The sequence below is a fragment of the Chlamydomonas reinhardtii genome, chromosome 17, assembly GCF_000002595.2.
Source record: "Chlamydomonas reinhardtii strain CC-503 cw92 mt+ chromosome 17, whole genome shotgun sequence".
In the NCBI taxonomy this organism is placed as follows: Eukaryota; Viridiplantae; Chlorophyta; class Chlorophyceae; order Chlamydomonadales; family Chlamydomonadaceae; genus Chlamydomonas; species Chlamydomonas reinhardtii.
Window position 1 is genome coordinate 5,222,571 of NC_057020.1, and position 26,521 is coordinate 5,249,091.

General features: G+C 66.2%; 6 protein-coding genes across 7 annotated transcripts in view; 3 read left to right on the forward strand and 3 right to left on the reverse strand.

Moving 5' to 3' along the window:
• The first annotated feature begins 89 nt into the window (after positions 1-89).
• CHLRE_17g735850v5 (uncharacterized protein) lies at positions 90-5,161 on the forward strand. The gene is made up of 6 exons (XM_043072540.1): positions 90-545; positions 726-863; positions 1,375-2,003; positions 2,236-3,574; positions 3,785-3,948; positions 4,230-5,161. The coding sequence occupies exons 1-6, from the start codon at positions 384-386 to the stop codon at positions 4,522-4,524; spliced, it is 2,727 nt and encodes a 908-aa protein (XP_042914999.1). The 5' UTR covers positions 90-383; the 3' UTR covers positions 4,525-5,161.
• Positions 5,162-5,163: 2 nt separating this feature from the next.
• On the reverse strand, positions 5,164-6,189 carry CHLRE_17g735876v5 (uncharacterized protein). Its single transcript, XM_043072541.1, has one exon. It carries the CDS (start codon positions 5,729-5,731, stop codon positions 5,522-5,524), a length of 210 nt encoding a protein of 69 aa, XP_042915000.1. The 5' UTR covers positions 5,732-6,189; the 3' UTR covers positions 5,164-5,521.
• A 584-nt stretch (positions 6,190-6,773) lies between these two features.
• On the reverse strand, positions 6,774-13,659 carry CHLRE_17g735900v5 (uncharacterized protein). Its single transcript, XM_043072542.1, has 5 exons — positions 13,616-13,659; positions 11,280-13,394; positions 10,228-11,198; positions 9,894-9,967; positions 6,774-9,600 (listed from the first exon to the last, which is right to left on the reverse strand). Exons 2-5 carry the CDS (start codon positions 13,380-13,382, stop codon positions 7,421-7,423), a joined length of 5,328 nt encoding a protein of 1,775 aa, XP_042915001.1. The 5' UTR covers positions 13,383-13,394; positions 13,616-13,659; the 3' UTR covers positions 6,774-7,420.
• Positions 13,660-14,259: 600 nt separating this feature from the next.
• Positions 14,260-16,417, forward strand: CHLRE_17g735950v5 (uncharacterized protein). The gene has a single exon (XM_001699520.2). The coding sequence runs from the start codon at positions 14,406-14,408 to the stop codon at positions 15,351-15,353; it is 948 nt and encodes a 315-aa protein (XP_001699572.1). The 5' UTR covers positions 14,260-14,405; the 3' UTR covers positions 15,354-16,417.
• Positions 16,418-16,733: 316 nt separating this feature from the next.
• Positions 16,734-24,259, reverse strand: CHLRE_17g736000v5 (uncharacterized protein). Of its 2 annotated transcripts, none has more exons than XM_043072544.1 (7): positions 24,008-24,259; positions 23,874-23,900; positions 23,682-23,738; positions 23,159-23,255; positions 22,806-22,841; positions 22,563-22,604; positions 16,734-22,246 (listed from the first exon to the last, which is right to left on the reverse strand). In XM_043072544.1, the coding sequence occupies exons 3-7, from the start codon at positions 23,696-23,698 to the stop codon at positions 18,758-18,760; spliced, it is 3,681 nt and encodes a 1,226-aa protein (XP_042915003.1). In that variant the 5' UTR covers positions 23,699-23,738; positions 23,874-23,900; positions 24,008-24,259; the 3' UTR covers positions 16,734-18,757. The 2 variants fall into 2 exon arrangements, with proteins under 2 accessions (XP_042915003.1, XP_042915002.1); XM_043072543.1 differs by having other exon boundaries at positions 22,563-22,607.
• A 120-nt stretch (positions 24,260-24,379) lies between these two features.
• Positions 24,380-26,521, forward strand: part of CHLRE_17g736050v5 (uncharacterized protein) — a 9,772-nt gene continuing 7,630 nt past the window's right edge. Inside the window, exons 1-4 of the mRNA XM_043072545.1 lie at positions 24,380-24,656; positions 25,272-25,366; positions 25,710-25,943; positions 26,372-26,445. Of these exons, the coding sequence (XP_042915004.1) occupies positions 24,524-24,656; positions 25,272-25,366; positions 25,710-25,943; positions 26,372-26,445 (536 nt within the window). The 5' untranslated portion in view covers positions 24,380-24,523. The remainder of the gene's footprint in view (positions 24,657-25,271; positions 25,367-25,709; positions 25,944-26,371; positions 26,446-26,521) is intronic.

A 26,521-nucleotide genomic window follows, 5' to 3' on the forward strand; every position in this document is an offset into this window, starting at 1 on the left:
AGAGGCCACGAGGGTGCACTAGGTCTATTTCGGGCTTGCTCACTCTCACTGCGCTTACTTGCGCCCATACGCAGGCCCTACCCTAGATTAATGTGACGATTTATATAACACCACTATAATCCAGGACATTCGTGCACAGCTGCTCGAGACGTTTCGCAACTCGCTTGGGCATCTGCCCGTTGGGCGATTTCATATTGGCTTGGCATTATGCGACTACTGGAAACTTAAAGACGCGCTCTAGCGAAGGCCAAGCTATCATCGGTGTAGGTCGACAAGGCCCTGGCACCGCTTGCAACTTGCGGGGTTGCTGCAGTTTGGTCTTGCAACACGCGATGCTGAAAGTCTGGAAACCTTGAGCGTGGAGTTGACGGAGCTCGGGCACGATGGAAATCGCAAGCTCGAGGCCCTTTTGCTTTCAGACGCACAGCCCGTTGGGCTTTGCTGTCCAGCTAAAGCTCACTCCAGAGCTAAAGCAGGCTCTGATTGAAGCACAAGCTAATGGCAAGCCTTTGGCGCTGCGTTTCCGGGAGGAACCGCACAAAGAGGTGAGCCTAGCGACCTCGGCTTGCGCCCGGCCAGAGGCACTTTGCGATCCTGGGTGTTTTACAAATACAGTTAGCCAAGCAGGCTCTGCCTCTTGGCGCGTGCGCTGCGCTCCCCGAGCGCCAAACGCCACGCCTCCCCCGACTGAGGCGCATCTTCTTCCCTCCCCTCCACACACACAGGCGGTGCTGTGCGTGGGCACCACGGAATACCTGTTCGGCACCACGCCCACCTCGCAGCAGCAGGAGGTGATGGAGATGACGCCGCGCAGCAAGGGCGCCTGCGCGGTGGCCAGCGTCAAGCAGCGCCTCACGCTGCAGGTGGGGTTGGGTGGGATGAGGATGTGGATGGGGCGGGTCGGGGGAAGGTAAAAGGGGCTGCGGTGAGGGTATAGGGGTTTGGGGCACTGATGGGGTTGGGGGTTGGGCCCGGGCATGGGATGGCACTGTGGTGGTGGGCAGTGGTGGGCAGTGATGGTGGTGAACCGGGCACCGGAAAGGAACGCGAAGAGGGAGACGGAGAGTGGGTTCGGGGCTGGAGGGAATGGCACGTGTGTATGGAGCCGCGCTGCATCTTGGGTCGGCAATGTACCGCGGCGGGCCGCGGGCGCCTTGCGGGCAATGGCGGCAATTGGGCGGGGAGCAGGTCTCACGTCTGCTTAGGACACAAGCCGTGAGACATTGATGGGGAGTGCAGGCGTACAGCAGGCCGGGCGCATGGCGTTCCGTTACGTGGAATTGGCGACCTGCGCCTCCCCAACGCCGCACTGAGGCATGCTATGCTCTTTTGCGGGGGCCGTTGTGTGCGACGCGGCTTCGTTGTGGCCTGCAGAGGGACGCACAGGGGCGGCCGCGCTGTCAGACCACCACCGAGGCAGCAGCCAAGGCGCGAGCGGCGGCAGCAGCAGCAGCGGCGGCAGCGGCGGCAGCAGGGCCGGCGGCAGCCAAGCCCGGCGCTCATCACATGGCAAATGGAGGCTCTGCAGCTGCTGGGAAGGGCATGGAACCGCCAAAGCCCAAGAGCACGGGGGCAGCAGCAGCAGCAGCAGCAGCAGCAGCAGCAGCAGCAGCAGGGAACGACCGCCGTGCCAAGACCGCAACGCCGCCGCCGCCCGAGCCCGCCGCTGCAGGCGGCGGGGGCGGCGGCAACGGCAGCGGCGGCGGCAGCTCGCCGGTTGGCGCCGGCGGCGCAGCCGCCGCGGCGGCCGCGGCAGCAGCGGCGGCGGCCGCCGCCGCCGCCAACGGCGAGCTGCCTCGTATTGCGGTGGCGGCGGCGCGTCAGGGCGACCTGCCGCTAGTGATTGCGGCGCTGCTGCGGGACAGTCCGCTGACGGCGGGCAGCCTGCAGAGCCGCATAGACGCCGCGTACCGGGCGGCAGGCGCCAAGCCGGAGGCGCGCGAGTACGTGAAGCGCGTGATCGACAACTGCTGCGCGCTGGCCAACAACCGAATGAACCTCAAGTGGGTTTGGCTACCGTTGGTTGGTTGCTTGGGGTTGTTAGGGCAGTTCGGAGCTTGGTGTTGGGTTGCACCGGGGAAAGAGGGCGGGGCGGTCATGCAGGCGGGGTGTGTTGTTGGAGTTGGGGCGGGTGGAGTGGAAGTGATGCCAAGGCGATGCCAATGCTGCGTCCGCTGCTTCACCTGTATTTCCGTCCGTCACACACTGAACTGTTAGTCACTTCCAAACTCACAGGCCGGACGTGCTGGCGCGAGAGGGGCCGCGGCTGGACGCCCTGTCTGTGGGGTCCAGCCCCACGGCCGCAGACGGCGCCACACACGGCGGCGGCGGCGGCGGCGCGGACCGTGGGAGAGGCGGCGCGCGGGGTGGTGGCGGCGGCGGCAAGCGCGTCGCCAGCTGCTCGCCGGACCCCCGCGTGTCTCCGGAGCGTGAAGCGGCGGCGGCGGTGGCGACGGCTGGCACGTCAGGGAGAGGCGGGGAAGAGGAGGACGACTTGCAGTGGGGGACCTACGCCGGCAGTCAGCCGAGCTTGCAGCCGACGTCACATCGCAACGACACGGGCGGTTCCGCGCATCAGCATCAGCATCAGCATCATAACAACTCCAGCCAGCAGCATTCACAGCAGCCTCAGCAACAGCAGCAGCAACACAGGGACAGCGGCAAGGCTGCGCGCGCGGCGCCGGCGGGCGCCTCAGGTCAGGCGGCCAAACGGCAGAAGACGGGGCAAGGGGGCGGCGGCGGCGGCAGCGGGAAACATGGCCGTGGCAACGACACGGCCGCAGCAGGGGCGACGGCCGCGGCGGCGACTGGGGCGGGGAAGGGCGTCAGCTTGCCACAGGGCTACGATGATTTTGACGATCTCGCTGACACGCCCGCACCCCGGAAAAAGCCGACTACGTCTGCGCCGGCGCCGGCGCCAGGGCAGCAGCACGCGGGCAGGGCTGCGGCTGCCAAGGCGGCGGCCGCTGCGAAGGCAGAAACTGTAAAGGCAGAAGCTGCTAAAGCAGCCAGGGCGGAAGCAGCCAAGGCCGAGGCTGCAAAGGCGGAGGCTGCGAAGGCGGAGGCTACTAGGTTGGAAGCGGCGAGGGCGGAAGCGGCCAGGGCGGCATCAGAAGAGGCGCCGGCGCCGGTTGCGATCCCACCGGCGCCGGGGAGAGGGAAGATGATGATGGTATCCTCAGGCGGGCCGCGGGGGCTGCCCACACACGCCGCGCTAGGAGCAGGGGCGGCGTCTCCGCCCCGCCCCAGCGTGTCGGGACAGGGCCTAGCGCCCTCGACCGCGCCGTCGGGCGCGCCCTCGACGCGAGCCACCGCCCCGGGAAAAATCGTGTCAGCGCCGCCGGCCGCTGCAAATGGCGTGGGCTCGTCGGGCGGAGGTGGAGGTGGAGGTGGAGGTGGAGGTGGCGGCGGCGGCGCGCGTACGGCGTCTGCGGGTGGCGCGGCGGCTGGCAGTGACAGCGTGCCTGACACGGACGGCGGGAGAGGTGTCAGTGGTGGCGGCGGCGTCAGTGCGGGGGCGGGCGCGGCCTCGCCGGAGCAGCACGAGGAGTCGGCGCTGGACCCGGAGATGCAGGTGGGGTGCCAGTGGAGGGCGGTGGTGGAGATTGGAATGGCGTTTGAAGTGGGATGCAGGGTACCCGTACGCATGTGCCCGAGCCGGAATGGAAGCGGTTAGAGTTGGGATCGAGCCGCGGGTGGCATGGGATCCAGAATCGTGGTGGTAGTGTTGGGGGGGAGGGGCAGGGTGACCAGCAACGGCACGCACACACACCCAACCACGCAGGCGTATGCTGACCTGGAGCTGGCGGGTGAGGAGGACGCGCGGGAGGGTGACTGGTACCGGCCCTACGTGGACTGGCGCCCGCCGCCGCACGCCGCCGTGGCCAGCCATGAGCAGTACGAGGCGTACGAACGCGAGTACCGCTCCAAGTACGACGTCTACCACAGGTGCGGGCGTGCCGCACGTGTGCACGTGGCCTGTCCAGGATGTATGTGTTATGTGCAATGTGAGGAGGTAAGTGAAAGGTGCGGTTCATGATAGAGTCTTGGGCCGCAGCCTGCCGCTGGGTCCGCAGCCCTCCTCCTTGCCAGGTCAAGCAGTAGTGCTCGGCGGTCTCTGGGCGTGCTGCGTATGATATACAGGCGAATAAAGCACTAAAGCCTCAAGTGAAAGCCTGCGCCCCGCCCCATTGTTTGCGCCCCCCCCCCCGCCCGCCTCTCTCTCGCAGGCTGAACCAGAAGTACAGCGAGGTGGTGCGGGAGGCCGAGTCCTACCGGGCGGCGGTGGAGGCGGCGGCGCCGGGCAGCGAGCAGCGGCGGCGCAGCCTGGCGGCGCTGTGGCGGCTGGGCGCGGGCAAGTGGCGGCTGCTGGAGGCGTGGAAGGCGGCGCGGCGGAACCTGCATGCGGATCTGGGGGATCTGCGAGCCCGGGTGGCGGAGTACGCGGCGCGGGCGGAGCGGCAGGGCGGCGCGGGAGGCGCGGGCGGCGGCGGGAGGGAGGAGGGGCAGGAGGCGCAGGGGTGAGGCGTGGGATGGGGTGGGAGGAAGCGCTGTGTGTCCTCCGCGTGGCAATGTAGGTCGCCGTGTAGGCTTAGGGACAGGCTGGCAGGCTGGAGTTGTAGTCAGGGGTGTAGGAGTACGGCAGTAGAGCATTGGGGTGTTGTGGCAGGGGCACACACGCAACAGCGCACCAACGAGCTCACACGCAGCAAACATATCAAACAGCATTGCTACATGTCGATGCAGCATGAGGGACGCAGTGTTGGTCAAGGTATAACGCAATAAAGGCTTACAGGAGCTAGGTAGATAGGGCAGGGGCGTGGGCGAGTCGCGGGATGCTGCGCTACCTAAGCGTGACTTGGTTGAGCTTGACGCATCCTTCTTAAACTGAGTGCAGCAACCCATGTGCGATTGGTAGCTAGAGCGGGGGCTGTGGCAGCTAGGGCGGACGGTGATTAAAGTATGGTACGGCATCGCCGTGGTTGCGTGTGGGTTACTTGCGGAGTGGGACGGAGGTGCAACCTAAAGCAGTTGCCCTGGGTGAGCTTTTCACGGGTTTCAGGCGTGTTGCTTTCGGCAGGTCAATCGAGTACAAGCTCTGCGAACTCCCCGCAGCCATACAACCAGTGAAACAATGCTACGATGAATGTGTAAACACTTGCGACCATTAGTGTGATCCCGCCAACCTTTTGCCTCGTCCATCCGTGCGACCCCGCAAGTCTCTTGTGCAGACAACTCCGAAATCGCCTTTGCTGCCCGCAGGAAATCCACCCTCGTGCCGGGTGCTGCTACCGATACCACCACCACGTTCCACAGCTTGCTGTCCTCAGCCTTGCAGAGGAGCTCGAACTGTGCCCCAACTAGCCCCTTCTCCCCTATTGCCATACGGTCCCAGCCGCCGCACCACATATTCAAGCAACACAATAGCGAGCGCCGCCTGTCCTCCAGGTCCGTTGTTGGGGTTGATGCAAGACCATGTAAGCTGGCACGCGTGTGTGCTAGCTGCTGCTCACTATGGGTCTCAGCTCCTTGTTGCAGGCCAGTAGTCGTGCACCGCTTCCCGCCCTGGACGCCGCAGCTGGGGCTCTCTCGGGTGGCCCGGGCGGGCCGCGGTTGGAGCACAAGACGTCAGCTTCCGCAACAGGGAGGTAGGGTGGGTGCCGACGATCTCAGATTGAGAGACGATAGGCAGGATGGTGAATGTTGAGAGGCCCAGGACGAGGCCCACCATTCAGGTACCTGCGGCTTCCAGAGAGCCGCGGAGCGGACTTAGGAGGACATCAAGGAGCTGCGACTTTACCTTGTCCTGTTGGCGGGGATGCTCCTAAGCGTCACTCCCGAGAGCAAGCGCAGGCAAGCGTCACTCCCGAGATGCTCTCGGGAGTGACGCTCAAGAGCATCCCCGCCAACAGGAAGAAAAGGTAAAGCCGCAGCTCCTTGATGTTCTCCTTAGTTGTTATGCCGGAGTTGGAATTTGGCTAGGATGGCGTCAACCTTTGCTTCGGGAATCCCAGCCGAGGTGAGCTTTGGGCGCGTTTCCTGCACAGAAGCCGCGGCATCTGGCGGCAACGCCAAGGTTATTACGCATTTCTGATGCTGCGGCCGTTCGTGAGCGATTAGGACACAGCGGGCGGTTGCAAAGCGGCCGGTTGTTCGAGTCAGGCGACCAGGGCAGCAGGGCTTCATTATCTATAATTAGGAATAAACTTAGCTTAACTTAGTATAGGACATGCCCCCCACACACGGTTTCCATGGACCGCGATTACAACTCCCCGCCGCCCCCGCCCCCGCAGTAACCCGCATAGCAACGAATCCTCCCCGTTCACGCGCAGAACGGTGCCTCCAGTCCCCGCTCCCCGCGCGCTCAAACGGCCAGCAAGGCTGCCCAGTCCCGGCACGAGTGGCTGACGCTGTGACGCACTCTCTTGCTGAGGCTGTGCGCATCATACTGCTTTGGGCCGACTGCATCTCAACCGAAGCGCCGCGACTCTCTGCTGTAGGGTTGGATGATGCCCAAAGTGTACGTGGTGCGCTGCTAACGACCCCGCCCATGCGGCCCATCGTATGTGTGCGCCAGGTGCCACACCTTCCCGTGTGCTGACGTACCCCGCGCGTTCCCCGCTGGTTCTCGTCGCTGCTATGACGTCCGTCCTCTGAAACTCGGTGCTATGGGGCGGGACCAAGGAGTGAGCGGGGGAGGGGGGGGCGGTGGTGGTAGGGGGGGGGCTTGGGCAGGAGATGTGGGCAGGAGATGTGGGCAGGGCGGGAACACTTGAAACATGTACGGAGGGGTACGGCATCTTGGCATCCGTAGGCGCGGATGAAGATGTATAGGGCTAGCGTCGCATGCACACATACTGGGCGTCAGCTGCACCCTACGGGACCCCGCCAACCTGCCTAAACACTGTCCCATCGCACACTGTATGACTCATGAGCCCCGGTTTGGCGCTGACGGCCTTGGCGCATTTCCAGCGCACTCAACGCACTTCTGCGCATTGCAGCGATGCCAATCACACACGTGAACAGTGTGGGGGTCTTGTGTTGCGTTTTCTCAAGCACGTCGATATGTAGCATGTCTTGGCGGTCTGCGTTCATTCAGTCACATGTGGGCTATACGGGCACGCCATCAGCCTTAGACCACAACCCGCCGCCAGTGCGCTGATTTCTCTCTTTCACACTGCCGTACCATACCACCCGGACCGGCTCCAACACCTACCACAAAGTCACAACAAAACAGGCATAACAACACTGCTGGTGGCGAGTAGATGAGAGCCACGGCTGGGAGCACCCAAGCACCGACCAGCACACTGAACTCCCATGCCGCCAGAGTTCAGACAAACCTCACCACCGCCCCACAGAACGTAAGGCAGGCCATTTCCCTACTCCACTCGGCTCATAGCCCCTACCATGCCCGCCAAGCTCACGCTCGCTGCTGCTGCTGCTGCAGCCCCTGCCCGACCAGCAGCGCCGCCGCCGCGTCCAGCGCCCCGTCCAGCACCGACGCCTCCAGAGGCACGCCGCCGTGCCCCGCCCCGTGCGCCATCACCTGCCGCTGCTGCCGCCACAGCTGCGCAGCCACATCGCTGGGCGCGTGCGTCACCACGCCGCCAAACCGCAGCCAGCGGCTCTTGGCACGCACCGCCGCCCAGTCGCCCGCCGCCGCGCTCTCCAGCACTCCCGCCAGATGGGTGGACATGGCGGGACCGTCGCCGTCGCCGCCCCAGGCCCGCAGGAGCTCGCAAATGCACCCCACGTCGATCACGGCTTCCCGCGATGTCTGCGTCGGCAGTAGCCGCTCAGTCAGCTGCAGCAGTCTTGCGGCGACAGCGGCGACGCCAGCAGCAGGCTGACAAGCTGCCGCGCTGCTGCTACTACTGCCATGGCTGCTGCTGCTGCTGCCGTGGCTGCTGCTGTTGCAGGCGTTGCTGGTGCTGCTGCCACTGAAAGTCTGGGTTACTGCAGCAGGCGCTGGGGTGTCGGCCGGAGTCGGCAGCAGGGCCGGGGCTGCCGCGTCGCTGCCACAGCAGCCCTCCGACTCCAAGGGACCGGCAGGCACCAATGCACCCGCCGCCGCCACCACAGCAGCCGTCGGCGCGGGGCTACCTCTGCACTCATTGACTGCCTCGCCAGCGGCTTCTGACGCATCCTTCACTGCACCCTCGGGGCCGCGCTCACCTGATGCTGCTCCTGCCGCCGCCGCCGGTTGCTGCACAGGCGGCGGCAGCGACGGCTGCGGCGGCCTGCCCGGCGGCGCCGCCGGCTGTAGCAGCCGCAGCGGCGCCAGCTGTAGCACGGAGATCATCACACGCGCCATCTCTGGCAGAAGAGTGGAAGCCACCTGGTCCCTGGCGCGGCGCCAGTAAGACCTTTCCTCGATTGCTCGTTTGCTCAAGCCTCCGGCGGCGGCGCCTGTGTCGCCGGTCGCCGCTGCTGTGTCGTGGCTGTTGTTGCGGACGCGCCTGATCAATCCGTACAGCGCGGCCAGCAGGGCGGGCAGGTTTATGTCGCGCCACAGCACTCGCTCCCAGCAGCAGCCGCACTCCTCACGCCGCCCGCCTCTCTCCCACTCTGCCTCATTTCCGTGCTGCTGCTGCTGCTGCTGCTGCTGCTGCTGCTCCTCCTCGCCCTCCGCAGCAGCTGCCCGCAGCATCAGTGGCACCCACCCGAGCAGAGAGGCCAGCGGCGTCATGGCGCCCGCCATTCCGCTACTGGCAGTCGAGAGCACCACCTCAAGCCCGAACATGTGACTCATTTCAAGGAATGCAGCTAAAGTCGCCACCGCCTCCGAGGCTGCCGGCAGTAGCTGCGTCGCCACGACCCGCGCCACCGCAGCCACCCGTGCTGCTACAGCCGCCTCATTGCCCAGCTGCAGCCCGGCCAGCGGCGATGAGGAAGGCCCTGGCGTGCTGCTACTGCCGCTGGTGCTGGTTGTGGTGGTGCTGCTACAGCCGCTGCTGGTGCAAGTGCTGGCGCTGGTGCTACTGCCGCTGATGGCGCTGCTACTGCCGCATGCGCCGGACGCCAGCAGTAGCCCTGAGGTCAGCAGCGCTTGTGCCAGGCCTCCGGTGTGACTCCAGGTGCCGGCGTTCTCGCAAAGGTCCAGCGATTCCCAGACCAAGGACATTCCCAAAGACAGGTTGCACGACGCCACCGCGGCGGCCCCTGCTGAGGCCCCAGCTGCTACAACAGCGCCTGAGCCCGCACCACGCCGGCCTGCGGTCTGCCGCCCTTGCTGCTGCTCCGTCTTCTGCTCCTGCTCTGCCTGCCTCCGCTGCCGCGCCGCCGCCTGCATCTCCTCCGCCACTGCCTCTCGCAATATGTCCTCCCGCACCCCGATCACGCCCGCCGCCTCCGCCACAAACGCCCGTGCCTCCTCCGGCGGCCCGAACACCAGCAGCTGCGACCAGGCCGCCGCCGTGGCGGCGGCAGTCTCCACCTGACTGCTGTGCGTGTGCGGCTCCATGAGGCAGATGCTATCCAGGACTGCTGACTTGCGCAGCAGCCGGCCCAGCACGGGCAGGTAGCCGGCGGCCAGGGCCGCGGCCACGTCGGGGCAGGGCCGCAGCCGCAGCGGCGGCAGTGACATCCGCACCGCCTCCCCTGCAGGGCATTCGCATCAGCATTCGCATAGGACAGCGGGCAGGCCGTTAGCGCGCTTATGGAGATCAGGATGGGGCAGAAGCATGGACAAGCGTTTGCAAGTCCGGCAAGCAACAATGCACGCGCGTGTGTGTGCATGTGCGTGCACGTGTGCGTGTGCGTGCACACGACGTCGATGAGCGCCGCACACAGCAGTAGCAACTGCCCCTGGCGCTGCTGCTGCTGCTGCTGCTTGCTGCCCCACCTATTCCTGACTGCCCTCCTTGCCACCGCACACCACCTTCCTCGCTCACCAGGTGCAACGCCGCCTTCCTCCGCCACGCCGGTTGGTGAGCCGCTCGGCACGTCCAGCCGCCACTCTGGGAACCTAGCTGCTTCAGGCTTGCTTCAGGCTAGCTTCAGGAAAATGACCCTAGTCAAGGCTTCAGGATGCTTGCTTCAGGGAAGAGACCATATCAGGAAAACGTTGAAGCACTTCAGGAAAGGGCCTGAAGCACCGACACCCTGAAGCCCTCTGTCACCCGCCCCGCAACCGGTGTTCATCAGAGGTGTCTACAGACACCGAACTGTTATCCCCATTGTCATGTCAATCAAGCACTCTCACTGCCGCAGTCAAACCAGGCGCACCTGGCTTCAGAAGCTGTAGCCCGCCCCGCCTCCCGCTCCACAGCCAACGGACCTATGAGCCGTATGCGGCGCTCCAAGTCCCCGCCGCCGCTGCTGACCTCATCCCCGCCGCCGCCTCCAGCCCCGCCGCCTCCGTCCGTTCCTCCCCAGTCCATGTCCAACAGGCCCGCCCAGCCCAGCGCCGCCCGCCACCAGGACAGCAGGTCTCGCTGCACCGGCGCCGGAGGGTACGGCACGCCGCCGTGGCCCCGCCCACCGCCTGCTGTGCTACTGCCGCCTGTGCTGCTACTGCTGCCACCGCTGCAAGTGCTACTGCCATCGCTGTCCTGGTGCGCAAACGCGCCCCGCGGCATCCACACCGCACTGGTGTCCAGCCACGCCGCCCGCGCCAGCTTCAGACCTGCCGTCGCGAACTCTATGCACGCAACGCCCGCGAGCTCCAGCCGCCACGACTGCGGCGGTGGCAACCCCCGCTGCCGCCCCTCTTCCGTATCGGCCTGGGCTTGCGAGCCGCCCTCACCACCGGCGCTAGCAGCCGCTGCAGCAGGAACACCAGGGGCAGTAGTAGCACCAGGAGCAGCAGAAGGCGCAGTAGCAGCAGTGCTGCGGCGCCCCACCACCGCCGCCAGCGCCAGCTGCTGCACTCCCAACAGCTGCTGCGCGTGCTCCTCCGCCGTCGCGGGCGCGTGTGCCATGCAGCCAGCCGCCGCCGCCGCCAGCCGCATGCCGACCTCAAAGGCGCCGCCGCAGTGCAGCAGCGGGCAGCTCCGCGCAGCCGCCAGCCGCCGAGACAGCTCCTCCGCTGCCGCCGCGGCGCTGCACGGGGCCCCATGACTACTGCCGCGCTCGCCAGCAGCCACCGATGACAGCTGGACTTGCAGCTGCTGCGGCTGCCCCTCAGCCAGCCCCAACGCGCGCGCGTACGCGGCCCGCAGGCAGCCCGGCTGCGTCCGGCACAGCTGCAGCTGCTCCTGAGGCGACAGGCGGCGACCCACTGGCGGCGGGTGCTCCAGCAGCCACTGCCACCCGTCTGAGAGCGCGTCACGCCACACCTCCGCCGCGCGATGCGCCAGTGCGGCATTAATATTGACCGCAGCCTGTGCCGGCCGCGCGACGCCGATAGCGGCGGGTACGACGCTGCTTCTCGTGCTGCTGTTACTGCCGCCGCCGCTGCCGCCGCCGCCGCCGCCGCCGTGCCGCCGTTTCAGCTGCTGTTGCTGGCACTGGTCCGGCGGCTGTAGCAGGCGGTTGCCAGGGCCTTGCAGCGGCAGCACAACTCCACAGCACGTCCCAGCGCCGCCCCGCTCCTGGTCGTCGTCATCGTCGTCAGGGCCAGGGCCGCTAGACCCGCCTCCACTGCCCGCGTCCGCAGCCGCGTGAATCCTTGCTGCTAGCCCCGCTGAGCTTGTGCCGCTGCGAGTGCCGCCTGGCGGCGCCACCGCCCTAGCCACGGCCGCCGCCACCGGGCCGCACCGCAGGCCGTACGTGTCGCCGCCGTCAACCGCCGCGCACGTGTGTACGGCGTGTGCCGCCAGCGCGTACGACAGCGCGGGGCACGCCGCCACGTAAGGCAGCACCAGCGTGCGCCCTGTCATCCGCTGCGCATAGTATCCCAACGCCCGGGCGAGCGCACCCGCCTGCTGCGCCGAGCCGCCGCCGCCACCACCGCCGCCGCTTCCGCCGCCGCCAGCCCCTGCTACTGCCGCTGACGCCGCCAAGAGTGTGCGGCTGTAGCAGTCGAGGAGCTTGAGCCTGAGTGAGGGGGTGGGGAGGGAGCTGCGGAGGGCGTCGTTCAGCAGGTCATTGCGAGAGGCGACGCAACCATCGGCGCAGTTAAGCAGGTCGTGTGCAAAGTCGAGCCATGGCCACACCATGGCCCAGCCGGCATTCCCCAGCCTCACGCGCCGCTGCTGCATGGTCGCCGGCAGCGGCAGCGGCTGTGGCGGTGGCGGCTGCGGCGGTGGAGGCTGTGTCACGGCCGGCGGCAACCCCTGCCGCTGCCGTTGTTGCGCCTGATGCTGTTGCTGCTGTTGCTGCTGTGCTGCAGCTGGCGGCGGTGTTGGCGGTGGCGGCGGCAGCGCCGGCTCAAGCGCACGGCAGCACCGAGTCAGGGCCGCACACATCACATCAAAGCAGCCGCAGCGGACCAGCAGCATTGCCAGCTGCGCCCTGTCAGCCGCGGTGGGCTGTCTGTCGCCGCCGTCGCCATTGCTGCTGACCCTGCGGCGCCACGACGAGTCCAGCCAGCCGTGCCTGCCGCAGTCAAACAAAGCACCGGACAGCAGGCCCATCGTTCGGAAAGCGGCAGCACGCAGGTCGTCGTTATCCGTGCCCAGAGCCGCCGTGGCAGTCTGCGCCGAGGTCGGCACAGCAACCCCACTGCTGGCGGCGGCGACTCCTGTGCTGCCTCTGCCGCTGCTGCTACTGCCGCTGTTACTGCCGACAGCAGCGGCGCCTCCACTGATGCTGCTGCTGCCACGGCCACCGTGGGTCGCCGCGGCGCCTGCAGCGGCGCTGCCGCTAGCAGTGCCGCCAGTGGTAGTGCTGCTGTTGCTACTGCCGCCGCCGCCTAGGGTGACGAACGGCGGCTGTGCCGGCACTGCCAGCCTGAGGCACCAGCCCAACAGCGCCATCAGCCCCTGCAGCTGTCCGCACAGGCGGGCCTCCGTGAAGATGTCGGGAGTGGTGTGGCTGGGATCGGAAGACACGACCTCCCTGATCACGGCCAGGTCGTCAGCCGCCGCCGCCAGCTCCGCCGCTCTAGGCAGCGGCATTGGCGCCCCTCCACCGCCGCCGCCTGCTGCTGCCGCCGCCCTTGCGCCGCCGCCTGATGCTGCTCTGCGGCTGCTGCCTCCGCCCTTGCCGCCAGAGCCCCGAGCGGTCGCGGCGGCGGTCGCGGCAGCAGCACCGGCGTGCGAGCTGCTGCTGCTTCCGCCTGAGCCGCCGCCGCTGCTGTCTGCATTCCCATTGCTACCACTGGCACTCGTGAGCTGTTGCTGTTGCTGCAGCAGAAATGCTTGGTGCACGCGGCCGCCCAGAGCGCAGACCCGCGCAACCCGCTCCTCGTAGCTCGGCTCGGCCTGATGCGAGGAGGCGGAGCTGCTGCCGGCGCCGGTGCGGACAGACAATAGCCTGTGGCACCTAGAAGGCGGCATCGCGCACCACCGCTGCACGGGCAAGCGAAGGGCAGTAAACCTGGAAGCAACGTGGATCGCGCGCTCCTCACAACGCTCGCAACATGCTACTTTACGCTTCCGTGCAGCCGTGCGTGTACCTGTTGAATCACTACTGAGCTGCTGCGCGGTGGAATGCGGCTTCGCGCGCGATGTCGAAGACACCAAGCGACCCGCCGGATCACCCCCAAGATCGGCCATACCGGCCGTCTTACCTCTTTGCCCGGACCTTGAACCGGTGACCAGGCGAGCAGCACGGTACCTGCCCTGGATAGGAGCGCACTTGTGTGCCTTCGCGAGATGTGCCAGGTGGGGCGACCCAGTGGCAGCATCGGATCACAGACTTCCCACTCTTCCGCCCCACTCCGTTCCTCATGAACGCCTACCTTCCCCCTGGGTTAGGGGAAACCTCCTTGACTACTGGAACCTACTCCGTTGGGCTTGGGCACATACCCCCCCCCCCGGCCCGCTGCCATACTGGACCGCTGCCTTGCCCGCCACCTTCGCCCCCTGCCCCCTTCCCCTGCCCAGGCCCCTCCAGCACCAGCTTTGGCGCAGGTGGGGGCTGTGGATCCTCATGCCAGCAGCGTTCCAGGTGCGGGCGGCATCGCTGCGTGGGTGAATGTTGCAGTCACCCATGGGGGACGGTCCTCTTCCGTGCTCGTGAATTTCTGGCCCTTTTGGCCCAGAAGGCGGGACAGAAGGGACCGGGGGACTTGCGCTGCGGTACACGCGAGGTCGGTGCAACCGCGAATGTCCCGCGAGTGAACGGCACTTATAGGTAAAGCGGACTGGCAGTGTGCGCGCAGGATCATAAGTTGTATACAGTTTGAGCAACATTGCATTAGGCTCGGCAATCTATGGCGCGGATGGTCCTGCAGCAAGCTTTCAATCCAGGCACGTGTGCACTCGCTTTGTCTGTTATTCACCTGACAGATTGACATCTCTTTAGTTGCGCCCAATCAAGCTAGATAGGACGTAGCCAGCGAGCCAAGAAGCCATAAAATGGCGCTCGCAGTTTCCTATGAGCAGGCGATAAGCTGCTGCGCGTCAACCCGATTTGCGCAGCAGCTCTCTGCACACGCACCATATTCAGATATTGACGCGCTAGTCGCAACAGCACGGCGTATCTGGTGGACGCAAACTGGTGTGCCGGGATGGTTGGAGGCCCTTGCAGCGCACCCTAAAATTGGTGACAAGAAGGGCATGGAGGGAAAGCCGGAGGCGTTCGCGGGCTTCAGCAGGAACGAGCAAGCAGCTTCCAATTCCAGCCTCAGCGGCGATGTGCAGGCCGAGCTGACGGAGTGGAACCAACGCTACCTGGAGAAGTTCGGCTTCATCTTTATCATCTTCGCGAAGGGCAGGTCCGCGCCTGAAATCCTGGCCGCGCTGAAGAAGCGCTTTAACCGCCTGCCCCACGAGGAGCTGCACACCGCCGCGGCGGAGCAGATGAAGATTACAGAGCTGCGCCTGTCGGGCCTGTTCGCCCTGCCCCCCGACGCCGCGGACCGCGCGGCGCGCCGCGCCGAGCAGGTCCTCACGCACCTGGCGCCCGGGCACGGCGGCGCGCCGCTTCGCTCGCCCATCACCACGCATGTCCTGGACACAGCAACCGGCCTGCCCGCGAAGGGCCTGCCGCTCGCGCTGTCGCGCCAGGACGAGCTTTCCAAGGTGTGGGAGACGGTCGGCGAGGGCGTCACCAACGAGGACGGCCGCGTCGGCAACCTGCTGCCGCCGGGCAATTACATCCAGCCCGGCCGGTACCGCATGTTCTTTGACACGGCCGCCTACCTGGGCGCCTGCAAGGCCGCGCACCCCGCATTTTACTCGGAAGTCCCCTTCTACCCCGAGGTGGTAGTGGAGTTCATCATCACGGCCGACAAGGCGTCCGAGCACTACCACATCCCGCTGCTGCTCAGCCCCTACGGCTTCTCCACCTACCGCGGCAGCTGAGCGCATTGCTGGCAGTGCTGGTGGCGATGGCGGAGCTGGTGGAGGTGGCGGAGCTGCAGGGCGACGGCGCCTGCTGATGTGGCGCTGCATGGCAGTAGTTGGCGGCAGTAGCTGGCGGCAGTACCTGGCGGCAGTAGCTGGCGGCAGTAGCTGGCGGCGGTTGCTGGGGGCAGCAGGAGGGCGAGGGGCAGTTACCACGGGTGGTTAGGTCGAGGCGCGAAGAACTCATGGCAACGCAATGCAGTGTGCATAACGGAGGCGAGTGGGTGATGCGCTTGTACGGCAGAAGCTAAGGAGCTGGGCGGGTGACGGTGTGGGCGACAGCTCATCACAGCGAAGGGGCCGGACTGGTGCATGCGAAACCTACGCAAAGGAGAGCCAACAGGGTCCCTGGGGCAGGGGTCCCGCGCATGTGTATGCGTATGACAGATAAAAAAAACATGCAGGGCGCGGGTGGGGAGCAGCCCGCAGGGCCTGACTTGTTGTGGTGCACGCGCAGCTGATTGTGTGCAGCGATGCGGCGGCGTCGGTACTAAGGGCACGCAGGATTGCGTGGGGGCCTGCAGGTCTAGTGCGAAGTGGTACTGACCAGTACATTATCGGATACGGTGGTAGGTGCGGACGGTGCCTACTGCGGCACTCGTGTGGCGCGGGGCCGACGAGGTGCGGAGCGGTATGGGTGCTTGCTTGCCAGGCAGCTCACGCTGGGGCTGCAAAGCATTGACCAAGCGCTCGTCGGGGTTGATGGCGATTGGGAGGCGTTCGGTTGTTGGACGGAGAGGTACAGCTATAAGCGCCGTGCTACAGCTATAAGCGCCGTGTGGAAGGTGTTATACGGTATCTGCCGTGCTGAGGACGCAACGGCAAGGGATGGCGATACCGATGACTGGATCGCGATCAGATTATCCTAAGCGCCTTGACTCGTGTAGGCTTTGGGCCGCGGATGTATGTTGAGGAGCCGGGCGGCCTAGCATGAGCACGCAACTGATGCAAAGTAGGCGTCGCAGTGCGCTGCTTTCACTGCGGTAGTCTTGATGCTGTGTGCACTGTAAACCCTTGCAAACCGTTGCCGTCAGGAATGGTATGATATCGTGTGCCGTCGTGCAGCATTGCAGCGGCAGAGTCACAGGCAAACAATCCCGAAGCGTTGATAGGGCTGTGGCTCCCAGGCTCAACTGCTCTAGTCAAGTTGACTGCCTGCGTGTCAGCTGTCGGCCACCCACCAGCACCACCACCTAGTGCGCTCCAGCAAAGAGCCGTTGCCTGACGCTGCCGACAGGGCTGGCAGGAGCCAAGGCATGAGCAGCAGGCCCGAGGCTTGAGGCTGGTGGCGGGTAAAAAGGCTAGCTCACAGCACGCAGTGGAGGGGGGCTTGCACGAGCTTCTACAGGCTATATGCCTGTCCTGACGCCACCATCTGGCTTTGACCGGGCCCGACCTCCCAATGCAGATCACCTCCTCTGCAACCCCCTCTGTAAGAGCTGCACCATGCACCACGCAGCCTACCGCACCGCTCGCCCCCTGCTCCTTGCAGCCCCCGCTCTTACTTCGCTCCTCCATTTCAACTGTGCGCTTCGCCTGCGCCTGTCTGCCGACGTAAATTTGAATTCCGCAGGCTTAACCCGCACGACGGCGGCTCCATGCCGGGACCCACCCACCCAGCCGCTGCTACTGCCACTGCCGCTGCAGGTGCCACGTGGCGTGCTGCAGAGCGCGGGAGACGCCGCTCCATTCCATCCCAATGCCTGCCATGCAACATGGATGCCTATTATTCGCCGCCTAGCACTGTCTTTCTTCCTCCCTCAGTCTCCCGTATGCACAAAGCCTGGACAGTACCAGAACGAATGCCTGCCCGTAACGCGCTAGGAAGGGTCCGGGACCTATCCGTACCATGGGACTCGACTTTTGGTGTGCATGGTACGGATAAGTCACTGCGGGTACGGCACGCACTTCCGCTGCAGGGACACACTTGAAAGCACATGACAGCCCCAAACTGATTATCATCTCAGCCAACAGTAAGTATAAAGTACCGCCAGTGCACCACTCTTTGCCATGCAGTCGCAACAACACGCGCGCACACCTTTCAACCTATGCATACACACTGCTGACTCCTGCCTCCGCCAGCCCCCCCCCCCACACACGCACGCCATCTGCCTAAAACGCCCACATCCGGTATGCCTAGCTGCAAGAGTGCGCGCGACATTAGCTTATTCCGAGCAGGCGAGCGCCCCGCCGCGCATGTGACCGCGCTCATGCTCACAATGGCAAGTGCGCATCTCCGCACAGCTACCTTTCGACTGTCCTGTCATTTGTCTGGTCGTTCGAATGTCGCATTCATCGCTACCATGCAAGTGCTACCCGAGGTCCTAACATGGCTTTGCCAGCCGCAAAACACAAACACAGCATAGTGCCGGCACATTTCCATGCGGCCAACCACGCAGGCATAACCAATCTCACCCGTACCGGAGTCCCGTGCAACACGTGATGCCGTGTTGTAGTGTTATGCCAGCTCCTTACCGAGCAACGGCCAACGCTGCCAGTGCCCGCCCCTCCTTGTAAACAGCCCATTGGTAGTACCCATAGACGCCGACGGCCTTGGAGACCGTCAGGCCGAGAGCCTTACCAACGTCGAACCACTCAAGCACTCTGGCAAACTTGAGGACCCAATTCACCCTAAAGCGGCACAGCACTCAAGCATGTGCACTAACCGGGGTGAGGCGGCTCTCAACAGCAACATCGCCATCGTTTGACACAGGTACACGACACAGGGCCACACTTCACAATGCAGCGTCTTAAGCACTGCTAAGTGCAAATGCAGTTTCCAGTGGTTCTCCATGGCAGAAAGAAACGTCAGCATCATTGGTTGGAAGTGCACGGCATCAAAGCCACAAGTTGTTGTCATTGAGTTGTTAGGTGTGCGCTATAGACAACGGGTTGCTTGATGCCTGGTTAAGAATTGGGAACGGTACTATCAATGCAGGTCGCCGGCCCCATTTGTGCAAACTTGAAGCGCGCTTGCGCCAGCCTTACTGACGGCGCAAAACACGTCCTACAGAGTCGTAGGCAGCGCAACAAACTACCACTCAAACGATGATTCACGCGGACGTTCAAACGGACCCGATGCATGAACATACCATACGCCCCATGCCCTATGCCCCAGGTCTGATGTGCTCGCGCTGAAGCCTCTCAATCCCTCTCTCAAGCCCTGTCAATGCCGCCGCCATTCTGCTACAGAAATGCTCACAATGTAGCGTTGACAGGGCCTGCCTGCCCGCATCCATTGTTCACACCTCACCTGACCGAGCAGTATGCTTGCTGCAGCCCCCCTCTAACGCCCCTTCAGCTGCCGCCAAAGCCACGCGGACGGATGACGTCCACCCCATGACGCTCTTCCCTCGCCGGCCTCAATCCTCCTGAGACACGCCCGCCTGCCGCTCGCTGGCGACCGCACTCCGCAACGCCGACACCGTGGCCGCCGACAACGTCAGGCGGACCGTGACCACCTGCACCGCCGTCTCCGTCACGCCGCCGCCCGGCTGCTTGGTGCTCATCACGCCCGCCTGCACGTCTGGCGGATGGACCAGGATGGGCAGGTGCGGCTGCTGGCCGCCCGCCGCAGCCGCCGCGGCCGCCGCCTCCGCCTCCGCCAGCGCCTCTGACGCCGATACCGTTGGCGGCAGAACCCCACCACGCGACTGCTGTTGCTGCTGCTGCTGCTGCTGCTGCTGCTGCCGGTTCTGCTTGACGGAGCCAGCGGTGGGCATCGGCGGCGGCCGCTCCGCGAGGATAACGGAGTCCGCAGGCTGCAGAGGAGGCGGCGGTGGCCCCAACGGGCCCGCGCCACCGCTGCTACCCCGCTGCCGCCCTGCCGAGGCTGCGCCGTCACCTGCAGGCGTACGCGTGTCAGGTGCCGCAGGAGGGCCGCGGCCGTCGGCTGCTTGCGCCGATGCATGCGGCGCGAGTGCTCCCGCCAGCCCGTGTGCCGGCTTGCCTGGCGCCCCTGCCTCCGTCATAGCCACATCAACTGCGGGCTCCTGGCTCCTAGGGGCGGCGGCTGCTTTGCCCGCGGCGCCGTCAGGGACCCGATCGGGTCCGGCGGCTTGTCCCTCGGCTGCACCAAACCTGCCCACGGCCCCGGCCCCGGAGCCGGCCAGGTCTGCGCCTGACATGAGCTGTGCGACCAGCGCTGCAGCATCCAGGCTCGCACCCGCTGCCGCCTCCGCAGCAGTGCCCGCAGCACCTGCATCTGCACCCGCATAAGCGACACCAGCAGCACCCGCACCCGCAGCAGCACCCGACTGAGCTCCCCCTTTGCCACCAGCGGAAGGCTCCTGCCGCGCCGGCTGCCGCTCCGCTGCGCCCTGGGCTGGCGGACCCGCCGGCTCCTTGCCTGCCGCCTCTAGCCCGCCGCTGGCGCCCTGCCGCTGATCCCGCACATCTGAGCCCGAGCCCCCAACTCCTCCCGCACCCAAGCCAGCCGACTCCTTGCCCGCCGTGTTGTTGTTGGCGGCGGCAGCCGCCGCCGCCGCCTGAGGCCCCAGTGACGGCCCCAAGCCCAGCGGCGACGGCCGCTGGTGCGGCGTCGACTGCCGCTCCGCCAGCGGCAGCTGCGGCGGCGGCGGCGGCATCAGCCGCGAGCCGCGCGGCTCCAGTGATTCCCTGCCCGCCAGCATCCCCGGCGGCGGCGCCGAGCCGCGCGCCTCAAGCGACATGGCCGGCGGCAGCAACAAGGAGGTGGGGCCGCCCATGTGGGTCGTGCCGACCGACTCGCGCCCGTGCAGCGCCGGCGGCAGCGACGCGCGCGACAGCAGCGAGTCGCGGCCCGACAGCAGCGGCGGCGGCAGTAGCACGCCGCCGCCGGCGCCGCCGCCGCCGCGCGCGTTGTTGCTGGACTCGCGGCCTGGCAGCAGCGACGCCAGCGACATGCGCGGCTCTAGGGAGTCACGGGTGGAGAGCACCGTGGGCAGCATCGCAAAGGCGCCGGCAGGCGCGAGCTCAAAGGCCGCCGCCGCCGGCGGCGGTGCGCCGCCGGCTCCGCCTGTTCCGCCGCCGCCGCCAGCACCAGGCGGTCCCGGCATACGGAAGGGGTCGGGCGGCGGGCCGGCGCCCCCTCCGCCGCGCATGGAGCTAGGGGCCAAGCCGCCGCCAAAGGCGCTAGGCATCAGCGGCGGCGACGGCGGCGGCGTCGCCGCCCCGCTGCCGCTGCCGGCGCCGCGGCCGTTGCCTGGCGCCGCGACAGCACCCGTGCAATCCGCGCCTGGCCCCACCGCTGGTCCAGACAGCCCCAGAAGCTGCTCCAGGCGAAGAACCTTCGGCGGTCGGCCGCCGCTGCCGCCTGCCAAGCCTCCGTTGGCATCCAAGGACGCGGGCGGGCCCGGGCGCTTGCTCCCAGTCAGGCGGTCCAACGGGATGGGCCGCTCCGCAGCAACCAGCGCCTCCCCGACCGCGCTCAGGCTCACACGCCCCCCGGGCCCCGCCTGGCCGAAGCCCGGCTCATGGGACGAGCGCTGTTGCCGGCCCGCGCCGCCACGCACCGCCGCCGACGGGTCTGCCGCCGCACCGTCGCTGTCACCGCGCCGGATGGCGAGCAGCGCCGCCGCCAGGTCCACGTCATCATTGGCCCCGGCGGCGGTGGCAGCGGCTCTCCCGTCCTCGCTCACCGAGCTGCGGCCCGCGGCCGCCGGACCCCGCGCCCCGGCCCTGACACTCAAGCCGCCGCCGGCTGCAGCCGCGGCCGCGGCGGCGGCGCCGCCGCCATTCTGGATGCCCTCCAAGCTCATCCCCAGGTCTATCCCCGCCACCGTCGCCGCCGCCGCCAGCGCCTCGACGTCCCCTGCCAGCAGGTGCAGCCCCAAGCCTGAGGACGTGAGCCCTTCCAGCAGCTGCGCCAGCCGATTCCGCCGCGCCCCTTCCCCTTCGCCGCCGCCTCCGCCGCCACCTCCGCCGCCGCCTCCCACGCCGCCGCTGCCGTCCTCCTCGTCGTCGCCGCCGTGCATTGGGGCCACGGCACCGCGCGTGACGGTGGTGCCACTGGCCGACAACGGGCCCGTGCCGGCGGCGCTTCGCGACAATGGGAGGATGCTTGAGGACCGCTGCTGCTGTGGCTGCTGCTGCTGCTGCGACATCGGCGGCGCCAGGGAGCCCAGCATCAGCGTTGGCGGTGGTGTTCCCGCGCCGTTGCCACTGCCGCTGCCGCCGGCGCCACCGCGAGCGGCCAGGGCCGCCTGCAGGCTTCCAAACAGGGACGCCAGCTGCGGCGGAGGCGCGCCGCCAAAGCTGAGCATGCTGCCGCCGCCGCCGCCGTGTGAGTTGCCGGATGTGTCGGCACTCATGGCGCCTAGCCCAGGCGAGCGCGGGCCCTGGTGCTGGCCGCCGCTGGCGCTGCCGCCGCGCCCGCCCGCTGCGGTGCCACCGCTGCGGCCCCCGCCACTGCTGGCCGCGGCGGCAGCGGCCTGCTGCAGCTGAGCCAGCTGCTGCTGTTGCAGCGCCCTCGTCGTCAGCTGCGCCACAACCTGCGCCAGCCCCCCGTCCGAGCTGGCGCCATCGCCGCCGGCGCCGCCCAGACCTCCATTGCCGCCCAGCCCCAGCCCGCCACCCAGCAGCCCGCCGCCGTTGCCTGCCACCCCGCCGCCATCGCTATACCTACCATCGCCGGCGCCGCCGCCGCCGCCGAGGCCGCCAAACGCACTGCTGACGGCGCCGCCAAGCCCGCCGCCGCCACCAGCCGCCAGGCCGCTGCTCTGCCGCGGCGACTGCGTGGTCAGTGTGGACGGCCCCGTGACGGCGCCGCTGCCGGTGAATGCCGTGCCGGGGTCGGACAGGGTGGGGCCGGGCGAGGCGCCGGTGTGGCTGCGGTGCTGCTGGCCGCCGCTGCCGCCCGCGCCTGAGGAGGACTGTTAGGCAGGCAGGTGGGGGCGCGCGGGCAAGGGCAGGGTCATGAGCGGCGGCCGGAGGGGCAGTGGAGGCACAGCAGCAGGCGTAGCTCGGCAGGCGCGGGCGCTTGGCAGTGCAGCCAGGAATCAACAGTCCGCGAGCCGCGCCCGCCGTAAGATCAGGGCTGCGGTTGAGGCCCTCATTAGGTATCTGCTCTCCCGCACGCAACTCATGCGCACTTTTCAAGCCGGAACACCCCTGCTCATGTGCACTTCCGCCGATAGGATTTTCAGGGCTCGGGGCCAGACGCACACACGCACACACGCACGCACGCACCTGATGCCGAGCCTGCCGCAGGTCCGTGAAAGGCTTTCCAAACTGCTGGGGAGGGGTAGATGGGGTGGCGGACACAGCGTACGGGTCGGCGTGGTACTCGTGGGGAACGTGTGATGCCCGACACGCATTCCGGCGCAGTCCCGGGCGCCTTGGCAACTGATGCCATCCCGCAACCCACCTACCCCGCCAGCCCTCCGAATCGGTATCCCTCCACTCCGCCCCGCGGGACCCGCCCGGCCTCACCTTCTTTGCATTGTAGCGCTGGAAATACTCACGCAGCTGTGTGCATGCAGGGGCAGGCAAGAACACCACCATACCAGTAAGGAGAATGGGCGGGTGATACCAGCTCACCATAACATAAAACACGACGGCGAGGCTAGGCGGGCGGAGCAGGCAAGGCAGGCATGAGTCAGCACAGCGCTGGGGTTGCATCACTGCCTGGTGCTTTGCCGTAACAGCTGACTACCGTTGGTGTGAACGTGCATGCCGCACGTGCTGTGACACTGCTCCGACCGCATGCCCCGGCCGCTGTCATAGCCATGGTCCCGCGACATGCACGGCCGCAACCAGCCTAATATATTCAAGTGAAGGCCCACCTCTTTCTTGCTGCGAAGGCATTTGGCGTGGTCGCGCGTGGCCTCCAGGGACGGCTTCTCCGCGCCCCATATCCGCTCCGCGTTGTCGTGGTACCACCTGTGTCAAACCAGGGGTGCTGCCAGCGTGAGTGGTGGGGACTGGTTCTTGTCCTGGCTGTCCTACTGCTGTCGTGGGTACAGCAGGCGGAGCTCGGTGTACAAGCGCACCACTGCGCTAGTGTTGGAACTTTGGGGATCATGGGATGCACATGGTGGCTAAGCGCATGCAAGGGCCGGCAAGTCACGTGGCCTATCGGGCAAGCACGACAGAAAGCGTGGGCCGAGGGGTTTGGGCTGTAGCTGCAGTCACCATGGAACCAGGGCTACGGTTACGCGCCGGCGCATAGGCCCGGGCGAGGCTGCTATCCCTGTAATCTTGCCCAATCAAGCATCTCAATGCCTGCGGCATTCGCCTGACAGTGACACGTGTAGAGGTTTATAGTTCGACACGAGGCCACACGCGGTGCCTGCCCAGGTAACTTACTCGTCAACCTCCTGCATCCGTGGCCGACGTCCCAGCTTATCGTACTCATCGCGCCACCTGTTCACAGAGAAGTTCAGTGCTCACACACTGTGTCCGACCGGCAGCGATGGAAGCGACCACGATGGCGCTGCCAGCCCAGCCCCGAGCCCCTAGCCACAGTTTCTGCGGTGAATGTAACATTTTTGGCCGTACCAGGAGTTGAACGAATGCCACCAGTTCCTGTGGTAGCGGAACACGGCGAGGAGCGAACACAGGTCAAGTGACTCCTCCGAGGACTTTGCAACCATAGAGAACTCCATTACAACACTGGGAGGTCATCAACTTACAGCTCCCGCCGAGCTTTGGGCTGCTCTTTAGACATAGCGACTGTGCACCTCCGCCGGACGCGGAGCCCGCGCTCGCCGGCCGGCGCGCCTCTCCCTCTGCCGATACAGCAGCAGCAAGGCGTTAAGTTGCAAAGGGGAGGATTACGCGGCGAGGACTATGCGACCCGCGCAGCATCGCTGAACTACTTATGCAATTTGATGCGCCAAACATAATCAATGATTGATTATCGATGTAAATGCGGGTCCAGCAACTAGACGACATCGCTGCGGCTAAATGCATGCCCTGATGGAAATGAAAACTTGGGCTGCCATGATCGCCGGTTGAACATGCACTGTGCAGTATTTCCACGGCTGGTGCCTTCTATGTCATGCGGGTTTTGTAATTAATATGCCATGCAGTACAGCTCTTTCTGTTAGTATACCTCTACAGAAGCGTGCCTGGGAGCGCGCCAAGCCATTCGTAGGTGATGTGCAAGTCAAACTTTATGGCTGCTTAGAGGAGTCAACTTAAGAGACATGAGAGCTCCAGGACTGCAAGGGCGCGGCGACTGGGTGGTGGTGGAAACGCTAGTATCGCTCGTCGAGCTCGCGCTGCTCTCGCCGCCAACACCGGTAGCGAGCACGTTCTCGCTGGTGCTGCAGTCCGTAGGTATGAAAAATCAGGGGAGGTGAAATGCAGGGTTGCAACATCCGAGGTCGTGTGGGCAGCGGGGGGGGGGGGGTGAACGCTTAGGTTCGTGGCAAGCGGTGCCGTCAGTAATCGCAAGTGGCGCCATTCCGCTTCCACGTTTCTGCTTGGGGAATTATCTCCATATCCGCGATGGGATGAGGAACTCAAACCGAATGCGAGCAAGCTATGGAGGGGGCTGGCGGAGTGCGCAACGGTGAAGGGGGTAGGGCTGTCGGTCGGGTACAGGTGTGGAAGAAAGCAGCCGAGGATAAATCTCCTCATTCGTGTATCAAGATGTGGCGGGCGGCTGTACATGCCACGTTACGCATGTGTATGCCCATGCGGCACGCCCCCATACCGCCCCCAGATCCATCAGCAATTCCAAACCGCCTCCAGGACCGCCCTGGGTCTCATCACCTGATGCACCCGAACCCGGCTTTGTCATAGCACCACCCTCCAACACATATGAAAACAAACCCCATTCATCACGCACATGCAACCACGGCACGCCGCACATATCGTAAGCAACTGCTGACACGCGCGCCCGACCCAACACGCAACTGCAACTGCCATGCTGCAACTCTGCAAACGCAGGCGCCGGCCCCGATACGTCGCGCAGTGCGGTTGCGGACGTCATCTCCGAGTCCGCCGCGCTGCCCATACTTCGTCAGTTCGCGTGCATTCCGCCTGTGAGTGGGGCCAGGATCGGCTAGTTTGTTTGGCAGGTAGCGGGCGACTGACGCCATGTGTCTACGGCAGCTGGGCCCTGCTTCGTGGGGCGTCGGACCTGGGTCGTGGGGCTAGTGTGTGTAGGGTGTGTGCTGAGGGGCTGGTGGGGGGGGGGGGAGCTGGTAGACAACGGCCGAGGGAGGCAAGCCCCCGGGGTGCCAGGGCCGCACAAGTGCGGAAGCCAACAGGCACAGCTGCGGACCCCTCGAACACACAAACGCTCCAGTTTTTCCACACACGGTACGGTACGGTACCCGAAACGAACGAACAGCTCAAAACACACTGCCCAAACCCCATCCGCAGGATGTGCGGCCGGAGGGTGTGTTTGAGGAGCTGGCGGCCTGGGCGGGCGGCGGCATGGGCCCCGGGGCGGGCTCCGCCGCCGGCTTGGCTGGGGCAGGGCCCGGCGGCGGCGGCGGCGGTGTGGCGGCTGGGGGCGACGAAGCGGGCGGTGGCGGCGGCGGTGGTGGCGGCGGTGGCGGCTGGACGGGTCTGATGGGCTTTGGCATGAACCGGGTGGTGCCGCTGGATGCGCTGGTGGGTGTGCTGGGGGGGGGGCGTGGGCTGGGGTGTGCTGGGGTGGGTGCGTGGGGCTGTGGGGTGGGGGTTTGGGTGGGGTGGGGTGGGGTGGGCTGGGGTGGGGTGGGTAGCCGCCCTTGAGAAGACGGAGTGGGGGAAGGGCGCCTGGGGCGTTTCACGTCGTGGTTGAAAAGGCATGGAAAGGGTTGCGCGTGCATGGGCTGTGTGTGTGTGTGAGTGTGTGTGAGTGTGTGTTTGTGTATGTGTGTTTGTGTATGTGTGTGCGTGTGTGTGTGTGTGCGCGCGCGCATTTCTGGGATGAGGGCGGGCCGCGGCCCGCGCAATGCCTGACCGATGGCATGGGTAGAGGCAGAGGCGCGGGCGAGGGGGCTGTGATTGGAGATGCCTGCGTTCCTGTGTGCTGTGTGCGCTTGTGCACGGTGCAGGTTGCGTTCGTCGCCACGGTGGGCGCGGGTGGGCTGGAGGAGCGCGCCCACGCGGCGTTCTGGACACTGGACAGGTGCGGGCGCGCGTGTGTGTGTGGGGGCGTGTGTGTGGGCGTGTGTGGGGGCGTGTGTGTGGGCGGGCGCGCGTGT